The following is a 9598-nucleotide window of genomic DNA, read 5'->3' as shown; positions in this document are numbered from 1 at the left end:
CAGCCAATCAGGGCGCGGGGCGCAGGGGCTGATGGGAAGATGGCGGCTGGCGGCCCAGGCCCGGGCGCTCCCTGTCGGCATCACGCGCAGCTGGGCGCGTGCGAGTCGCGCGCCAAGTACCGCGAGGGGCGGCGTCCGCGCGCCGTGAAGGTTTGGGGGGGAGGGGTGGGGTCGCTGTGGGGGAGGGGGAGGCACGGCCGGGTCGGGAACGGGACGGTGAGGAGAGGAGAGGGGAAGGGAAGGGAGGCCGTGGGCTTCGCCTGCTGCACCGCAGGAGCTTCTCGTTACCGCAGCAGAACTGCCGGGTTTGGGGTTTGCGTGTGCGGTCAGTGTACAGCGAGCTGTAGCGGCACCTTATGGGACTGGTGTGAGAAAGGACCACAGAATCGCTAAGGTTGGACAAGACATTTAAAATCGTCAGGTCCGGTGCCCACCTGGCTCCAGCTTCCTCTCAGGGAGTTGTAGAGAGCAATAAAGTTAACCCTGAGCCTCCTTTTCTGCAGGCTAAACACCCCTAGCTCCCTCAGCTGCTCCTAACAGGACTTGTGCTCCAGACCCTTCTTACCCCGCTCTCAGGACTCACTGCAGCACCTCAATGTCTTTTTTGGAGTGAGGGGCCCTGAATGAAAACAGGGTTTGAGGTGCGGCCTCATCAGTGCCAAAACAATGGTTACTCCCTGCACATACACATAAGGCACGTCTTTTTCTCAAACACGGCCCTCCTGAAAACTTTCAAACCTTCTGTGTTTCATGAAGTCTCAGAGCTGTTCCTTTACTCTTCCAAGAGTGTGCCATGGGTTGGGGACAGAAAGCCTAGTGTATCCACACAGGGACAAAGGCCACCATAGGCCAGCCATCTCTGGGCACCAGACGATACACACAGGAGAAACAGTATGGATGTCCCAGGTGTGAAAAACTTACTCGAATCTCCTCTCCCTAGACATGAGATCAATCATATTTCAATCCATTTGTTCCCAGAATGCAGGCAGGGAATATGCTGCTGTCACAAGAACAACTTAGGTGGCTTATCTGTGGAGTCTTTTTTATGGTGGTAGTTTGAGAGCTGATTTCCCAAGCGATTCCTGTTGTTGTCCAGAATTTGCTCTTTTTTTTTGTTTTGTTTTTAATGGGTAACTTATGCTGTCTAAATATTTGGTTTTTTCTTTTTTTTTTAACGAACTTGGAATGAATTTCCTTTGATCTCAGGGTTTAACTCCCTGTTGTATGTAGTGAGCTGTCACAAAGCTTTCCTTAGAGTCTGTGCTGCTGGACAGTTCACTAAGCAGAAGGAAGTGGTCGATTTAGTTTTTAACCTGCTGGGAAAAGACCTTGTTTCCCTAGGCATCCAGATTTTATCTGTGTGCCATAAAATGGTACACTGTTGGATCATCGTAGCAAGGAGACAGCTCTGCACACACACCATCTGCCCCAGAGAATTGCAATACTTGGGTTTTTTTCCTTTGTGATGAGAAACCCAGTTTTCCTCACTTGGATGATCGCTCTGCCTGTGAACAAGACAGGTTTTTTAATGGTTTTTTTTCTATATTTTGACAGTGTCTCTAACAAACCAGTTACTAGTCAGTCTTGCATGGAAGGTGGCCAGAGGCTAGAGGTTTTGCTCAGCAAATGGCAGTACTCTGACCTCGTGCAGAAAAGTCAGCTCTCATTTGTGTTCTGCTTTGAGTGAGAAGCTTGGGTTCAGTTCCTGCTCAGTGATGAGGAGGTCCCAGATAACCATGCACTTATTGCCCTACCATAGTCCAGAGTCAAAACAGAGTACACAGGGATTTTCCTGAGAGGACTTGGGGGAAAAACAGAAAACATGGAAAAAATGCCTGCCTTTTGCAATACAGCAAGAATGTGAACATTTTTGAATACTCTTTGGTTTTGTTTTTTTTTTCAGGTTTACACTATCAACTTGGAATCTCGCTATTTACTGATACAAGGAGTTCCTGCATTAGGTGTTATGAAGGAATTAGTTGAACAATTTGCATTATATGGTGCCATTGAGGAGTATCATGCTCTAGATGAATATCCAGCAGAGCAATTTACTGAAGTGTATCTTTTAAAATTCCAAAAACTGCACTGTGCAAGGTATTGGACAGGGCAATATCTGCCTCTTGTTGTCTTACTCTTTTATGCCTTCTGTAGTTACAATGTGTTAAAATTCTAGAGAGTTTAAGTAAAATCCTCAGTTTTGCCAATACAATTTAATTCCTTTCAGGGTGGCCAAGAAAAAAATGGATGAACGAAGTTTCTTTGGTAGTTTGCTGCATGTGTGCTACGCTCCAGAATTTGAAACAGTCCAAGAAACTAGAGAGAAGTTGCAGGATAGAAGAAAGTACATAGCAAAAGCAACAAACCAAGGAGGTTTGTGATTACATTTCCTATAGAATCTTAACATCTTTCTTCAGGGGTGGGTGGGGTTTTGGTTAAAGAGCCTGTTAAACAAAATACTTTTTATCTAGCTGTTAAAGATGTATTTTAAGCATGTTTACAGTATAATGGAGACATCTCTCAGTATTTAGAGAACTGTATCCTTTTCAAAGCAACTTTTCAGTTTCAGTTAAGACTAAAATACAGAAATGCTTAAGCTTTAATAATGAAGTATTTCCTTCACTTTTTGTTTTTTTTTTCAAAATGTTATCAGAAATTTCAAGCACTAGTAGGAAATCTAGGATGATATTTTCACCCTTGTTCCAGCTTAGTCAGGCCTGCCCAAAGGGACAGCTTTGGAAGGAAGGTGACTGTACCAGAACTTTCAACAAAAAATTTCTCCAGCCTACATCTTGGCACTGGGGCAGTTAGGAATGGACTGGGTTTACAAAGGCTCCTGTACTGCAGAGTTCCCAGGCAGCACTGAAGGTTGGACAAGATGAGGAATAAGCAGATTGCTGAGTACAAGCTTCTCCTTTCTTGTGCTCTTGTACTTGGGTATCACTATTCATTGTGTGAGGGTATTTAAAGGGAGTAAAACCAGTGATTTTTAACATCAAAACACCTGGTTGTTTTCAATTTTGCTAGACAGCCCGTCCTTGAAATCATAACTGGAGGTAAAAATCACCAATTTGCTGTTAGGAATATTTTCCTTCTGTTCTCAAAACTGTGGAAATACTTCTGCTCAGGCATTCCTTGTAAACCAGCAGAGGAACTAGGCTGGAAAACTAGTTTGAACGGTACCACTTAAAAATCACAGAAAGGTGCCTGGGAATGGAATATCACTGTATTACTTCTGCAGTTGTATTAAATATTTCTTCTTATTTTTTAGAACTAATAATGACATGAAATAGTGAAGCTGGTTTTTTTGTTTGTTTTAAAGATTGCTTTGTGTTAAAGAAAGTTGAGGGCCCGAAGAAGACAGTTTCAGAGACCTCTGAGCATGACTGCCCATGGAGTACATCGGGATCGTATGCAGCCAGTAACTGGAATCCATCCTGCTTTACAAGTTCTCATGGGGTATCCCACAACACAGGGCATCCATCTGGGAATCATAATCAGAGCTTGTTAACATCCCCACACTATGATAACAATTGTGCTGAAGCTTCTGGGTACTTTGGCCAAAACACATCCCTAACTCCCAGTGTACATCTAGGAGGATGTACTCCACCAGCTTCCTTAATGCAGCAAAGAATGGTTCCAACTTATAGTGGAATTGACAGGTTTATGCCTCGTACAACTCACTTGCAAGAACGTAAGAGGAAGAGAGAAGAAGGTAACAGGGTTTCCCTCCTTGGAACAAATGCGGACAATACTGAAGTCATTATTGGTCCACAACTGCCACAAATACCTAAAGTGGATATGGATGATGAGTCATTGAATACTTCAGCTACATTAATTAGAAATAAACTGAAAGAGGTATGGGTTCTTAAAGTTCTGATAGTTTCAAACATATGTGCTTGTTACTCATAAAAACAGCAACCCTCAGGTAACTTAATTCCGCATTCACTCAGTATTACCAGTTTCTTTGCCAGTTAAAGCTAGCATTCTTGCTATTTAATGCTTCCATACTCTAGAGTATTGCAGACAATTCTACTCCATACCTCTTACACTACTCTTAAGAAAGTATAAATGTCTGTGCACAGTCCTAAATGATTTTCAGTAAACCACTTTTTTTTTTCCAACGTGTGGTGGCATGGTAACTGTGCAGGTAGTCCTGCTGACTCCAGCGTGGTGCTTTTATCTGGTTTCTGATTGAAAGGGAGTGAAAAATAATGGGATTCGCAGCTCAATGTAATTTTGCCTCAGTACTTCTTATGCCATTAAAAGCTGTACAGAAGCATTTATTCTATGCTGCGAAACATGAGTTAATCTTTGTAAACATTTACGGAGGGTATTAATCAATTAGCAGGTCAAACACTCCTGATAAAACTTTCCATTTACATTAAGATATGAAAAAGCTCCCTTGACTATGACTAGCTAGACTGATTTGAAAGGGCTTATATCTCCAGTCACATTTGTAAATAAGCACCACTTATATTAAATACATTTCTAAAATATGTGTCAAAATGCACATTTTTGCTTTCCCTTCCTTTCCTGAAATATCCGAGTTTAAAAAGCACACTCAACCTTACTGTGAAAACACCTCTGGTAGGAAGAAGGTGCTCTATCACGAATGCTCTATCACTGAGTATCTGAAATCAGTTTCTCTGTTTAAATACAAAAATGGTACTGCTGACTCTTCTAAGTTTAACCTCTATTGTGTTAATTCTGCCTTTGGTGTTATTTTTTTCCTCTGTGCAGCAGGAAAATTCAATTCAAGCATGATTATAGTAATACATCCCTCCCAATACTCAAATGTTGGAGATGTGGCCTTACTCTAAAATAAGGATAAAAAGGTAGTGGTTACAGGTTACTAATTTTTTTTTCCCTATTTAGGTAGCAGATTCTGTTTCTGTGGAAAAGCCAGAGAGTAGATCAGCCAAACCAGTTGTAAAGCAGAGAAGAAGAATATAGACACTGCTGGCAGGATCTTCCAACAGTCCTTTTATAAAGGATATAGTTTAAAATATTTATTTTTTATGTAAAAAGTAAAAATTTTTTTACACTGTATTTCCAAGGGATTCTGTTAAAGATTGTATCAATTTGTTTCTTGGAATGGACAAACCACTATAATATATTATTGTTGCAATGTTGTCTTGTGTAGCTTATACTTTAACATATTTCCTAACACTGAAGAACTTTATTTAGGTAGAGTCATGGAAGTAAATTCTATTTATGCTGTAAATTTTACAGTAAAGGAATACTGAAACAGTAGTTTCAAGTTGCTGCTATTTTTACTGTATCATGAAGAATGGTGAAGAAAAACACCCTTCACAACAGTATTCAACAATGGAGTTACAGTTTACGAGTGTCCGGGAAAACTCTCTCTTCAAATGCAATCCTGCTCTGTTTAAAAAAAAAAAAAGAAAAAAGAAAAAAAGAAAAGTAAATTTTCAGTTAACTAAAGGATTTATATTTATTGAGAAAATGTACTGGACTGAAATGTGTATGCAAGGAATAGGATACCTCTTGCTTTTTAGCTTAGAAAAGGTAAATCCATAGCACTAATGGTGTCACTGCTGGGAGACCAGTCAGAACATTTAAAGTTATAGCTGAAGGGGAAATTCGAATTTTAACTGCTCAGCAGCAGCAATGTGTGACCAAGGAATGACCTAGCATGGAGGGCAAGAAGACCCAGCTGCAGAATGAGGTAAATGGGCTGGAAGTAGGAATGCTAGAGACTGGGATGACGATGTAAAGGAGCGAAATTTCCCTTGGTGATGAGATTTAATATCTGCAGCATTGTGTTGCAACAACCCTGGAGTGGGAGTGCTCAGGGGTCACCTTTGGGCAGTAGAACTGGCACTGGGGAGATGAATCCAACACCAGGCTAAGATGCCCCATTCTGACATTCACAGGATTGGTGCTGGTGCAAGTGTACGTAAGGAACTGGCTCGTGCCACATCTTTGCAGGCTCCTTCCAGAACCACTTACAGTGGCAGGACTCTGTCAAATACACTATTCATTACACAAATGAGTGTTTCATTTGGGGTAGAATTAAAATTACAATAGCCCCAGTGGGAAATGTAGTAAATTATGGGTTTTCTTCATGTAAAGCTCATAGCTGAAATTTATTTTAGGGCTTGAAAGGACATATAAATATTGTTCTCTTTTAAAAGTGAAACTAAAGACCTAGGGGAAAAGCAGCAGTTGGGTAGGATAAAGAACAGAAGGCACAAATACTGTAAGCAAGAAACAAACCAAGTTTTCCACCTCTTGCCATGATTAGCCTGAATTGTGGGCCTGGTTTATCACCAACACTGACAAAAGAAGTAATTTTTCCATGCTGATTAATGACAGTGATTTTGTTCAGAAACTTTAAAACCTTTTCACTGGTGTTAAAAAACAGAGTACTTACTTTGGTTTTCCCAAACCCTTTAAAGTCTTTTGACAGCCTGCCAGGAGAAATCTGGCATTTTGGGAACAGCTGCTTTGCAGCTGACATGATGTAATGTAGCTTGCCATTGTGGCTATAAGACTCTTTCTTCCTGTCCTCCAGCCTACAGGTGGGTGAGCTGGCAGGAAGTACAGGTTTCCAGCAAAGGAAAACTTGCCATGTTCTCAGCAGTCTTATACAACTCTTCTGTTTCTAGGAATCACTGTGCATATTTCAAATTTTATTTTGCTATGAAAGCTATTGTAGCTATTGTAGCTTCTCTATGAAGCTACAATTTTCAGTATTTAAAAGTCACACACAGCTCAAATAGAATGACAGTTACTGGATTAGGAAAAAAATAGAGCAGAAACTCCCTCCAAAATAGAATTTAACACTAAGGAAATGAGCATGGTCTAAATTACCATCTTCCAAAAAAAAAATAAAATTGAATTAGACATATTACTGATAAACAAAGCCTGGTTAGATGAAATTACAAAGCAGCAGTGCCACACTCTCAAAGGAAGAACTCTCAAGGTGGGTGTTTGTTTTTTTTTCCAGAAAGTTACCAGCTTCTTCCAAAAGACACTGTGAGGTGACAGTTAATGCCATAATACACCTCTTCTTACCAACAGAACAGAAAATATTGCACCTTTTTTTAAACTCATACCTTTATGTCTGGCAAACATGGTCCAAAGGCTTCTAAGAGAAGATTTTCATCTTTGACTGCTTGTTCAAAGTCCGCAAAAGAAAGCTTGCCATCATGATCATAGTCCTACAAAAGGAAGGGAACACTTCAGCCAAGGGTTATTACTTGTAGTAATTGTATTTTTGTTTAACAGATGTTTTATTGACATGGATTCTATTTTTAGTTTGATTGTACGCAAAATCATTTTTTGTGGTCATCAGTCTCTGCTCAGACAAGCTTTGTGTCACTTGCCTCTACCTAAAGCAAAAGGGGTGGGTTTGAAAAATAGAGAAGACGGAGTTAAATAAAAGGAGTTGGGATTCAAAACCTGGTTTTAAGTGAAATTTTTTGACCACCACCATAGAAGGGGAGAGTATATATCTTGATTTGATTAAAATATTGAAAGACAGTCCCTCGCTAATCTGGATATCCTAGATTAAGCACGGTAAGACAAGCTTCACATTAATAACCTTGAGTGTACTATTATAATAGAATATATAAATTGCATAAAGACATTTCATGAGCAATTGATAAAACACAGATGTACTTAATAATAAAGCTAATGCAGATGCCTAACGCATAAATGGAGCTTACACTTTTGAGTTTTCCACTTCTGACGGGGCTTTTGTTTTGCTTGGATATGCACAGGTGGGTATGCACACATTCACATACTAGTTTATACACAAAGTTTATAGTACCTTCACATAGTAAACTAAGTTTCATGTGAGGTTACTGGACTGGAGCTCACTAGATCTGGATTGTATTTCTGGCTTTCCTTAGGAGATTTTCAGAATCCCACTGTAAATCACACACCATATTTTGTTACCTCACAGGAAGGTTCTAAGCTTCGGTTAATGAATGTTTGAAAGACATTCAGATACCACAGTGAGTAAGTACTTGCCATTTTCTTCAGTACTATCTCTATCAAGTCCTTAATTGCCTCATCAGGGTCTTCATCTGTTGGTTGTTTGATAAGAGTGTCCTTCAGCATTTGAAACATTTCCTCTCTTGAAATGTATCCATCACCATTCAGGTCATAAACCGCAAAACAGTCTTTTGAATACAAATAAATTTCAAGTTGATTACAAACTACAATCACGTACCATTAAAGCTATCTGTTACCTATAGAGAGAAAATGTGAATTGTACCTTGTACAGCAAATCTATTGAGCTAAATTTATTATATATTTATATATGTAATAGTATCACATTTTGATATTAGTCAATTAGTACCTATTTTCCCTTTATAGTTAAAAATTATTTATTTCTGCTCAAATAAATATTATTCAGTTCACAGAAACCATACTTACTTACAGATCTTCTCTTAAATTGTCAATTTAAAATATAAATAAGGTTCTGGTTTAGAAGCCAAATTTCCCATAGTGGGGACCTGCTAACTCTACCAAAAGGACTTTGCACCTACAAAACACATCCTCATTTTTTCAGATGCTGGGTTAGAAAAGTAAAGGAAAAAGAAGAATGAACTGTACTGACTGCAAAGAGAAAATCCCTTAAACAAAAGTATTTTGGGTATCTGCATAATTCCTCTTCTAATTGTTTCTACCTTCCCAGAATCAGAAATGTATGATCATAATAAACTTTACTATCCTTCACAAAACTCAATTAAACAAACAAACAAAAGTCTTAAGTTAGGAACACAGGAGATTTGAGTTTTTTTCTGACTAAGACTTTGTCTACAGTGAAAAACACTCCTGGCATACACTTGTGACAGACAACACTGTGTGTCACTACACACTACTAAATTCTATAGTGCTTACAGCAGGGCTGTGTATTTTACTGCTTGTAGTGGTACTGACACATATTCATTGTCCTGGGCACACATTCTAGTGCTATGGCATCTCAGGCCACTTTCCAGATGAATTTACATAGTTTGTTAGGGATGGCTGATGCTGCAAGCTGGGAACTATGGTTGCATATATAGTTCATGTTGTCATGAAAACAACATGCTGTCATTCTCCTTTTTCTTATTACCTTTTTTCCCCCCATGTGCCCTATTTCTTTTTCTCTGCTTCTTAAAATTTTAGAGTTCTTGCTACTTTTTCTCCTCCACCTTTCTCTGTCACTATTGTGGAGGTTCTCATGACCATAGTCTTACAGACTCAGTTTTTCCACTTATGCTTCCAAGCTGAAGAACTGCTGGAGTGAATGCATTTGCTGCTGTGTCCCCACTGTGCCAGTAAATGAATGTTGGCACTGGTCTTGGTTGGCTTGAGACTGTGCTATTTAGCCAAAATCACCCTAGAGATACATCTGCTTCTTTCTATTTCTGTGTGTGAATACAAAACCATATATTTTGTCAAAACTGTATACTGTAGAAGAAACTTCGGTTCCAATGCAAGTTTTTGTAAGCAACAAAATAAGGTGGCAGCTATAACAGCAGTTTACACAGAAAAAACTCTGTCTCAGAGAAGCAATTCAGGACTCAGTTTCATTGCATTAAACTATACAGAAGAAAACTTTTCAATCATCAAATACTTT

The 9598-nt window shown here is 39.4% G+C and overlaps 2 protein-coding genes across 4 annotated transcripts in view; one reads left to right on the top strand and one right to left on the bottom strand.

Annotated features, from left to right (window-relative positions):
• Window positions 1-8: 8 nt before the first annotated feature.
• RBM48 (RNA binding motif protein 48) lies at window positions 9-5132 on the top strand. Of its 2 annotated transcripts, none has more exons than XM_064677851.1 (5): window positions 9-150; window positions 1904-2094; window positions 2225-2370; window positions 3320-3855; window positions 4876-5132. In XM_064677851.1, exons 1-5 carry the CDS (start codon window positions 40-42, stop codon window positions 4951-4953), a joined length of 1062 nt encoding a protein of 353 aa, XP_064533921.1. In that variant the 5' UTR covers window positions 9-39; the 3' UTR covers window positions 4954-5132. The 2 variants fall into 2 exon arrangements, with proteins under 2 accessions (XP_064533921.1, XP_064533915.1); XM_064677845.1 differs by lacking the exon at window positions 9-150 and adding an exon at window positions 560-906.
• Window positions 5133-5254: 122 nt separating this feature from the next.
• The window catches only part of CLXN (calaxin), a 6772-nt gene continuing 2428 nt past the window's right edge, over window positions 5255-9598 (bottom strand). For both annotated transcript variants that reach the window (XM_064677907.1, XM_064677915.1), the window contains 3 exons: window positions 8002-8153; window positions 7083-7187; window positions 5255-5385 (listed from right to left, as the gene is read on the bottom strand). In XM_064677907.1, the coding sequence (XP_064533977.1) occupies window positions 5335-5385; window positions 7083-7187; window positions 8002-8153 (308 nt within the window). In that variant the 3' untranslated portion in view covers window positions 5255-5334. The remainder of the gene's footprint in view (window positions 5386-7082; window positions 7188-8001; window positions 8154-9598) is intronic.

This window comes from Pseudopipra pipra, chromosome 1, assembly GCF_036250125.1.
Source record: "Pseudopipra pipra isolate bDixPip1 chromosome 1, bDixPip1.hap1, whole genome shotgun sequence".
In the NCBI taxonomy this organism is placed as follows: Eukaryota; Metazoa; Chordata; class Aves; order Passeriformes; family Pipridae; genus Pseudopipra; species Pseudopipra pipra.
Note: the sequence above shows the minus strand (reverse complement) of the source record. Positions and strands in the feature narration are given on the sequence as shown.

Excerpts from the sequence above, each read along its gene's own strand:
- RBM48 (XM_064677845.1), top strand. The coding sequence starts at position 751 with ATGAAGTCTCAGAGCTGTTCCTTTACTCTTCCAAGAGTGTGCCATGGG. Across the intron at positions 907-1,903 it reads AAACAGTATGGATGTCCCAG|GTTTACACTATCAACTTGGA; the intron begins GTGTGAAAAACT and ends TTTTTTTTTCAG. Across the intron at positions 3,856-4,875 it reads TTAGAAATAAACTGAAAGAG|GTAGCAGATTCTGTTTCTGT; the intron begins GTATGGGTTCTT and ends TTCCCTATTTAG.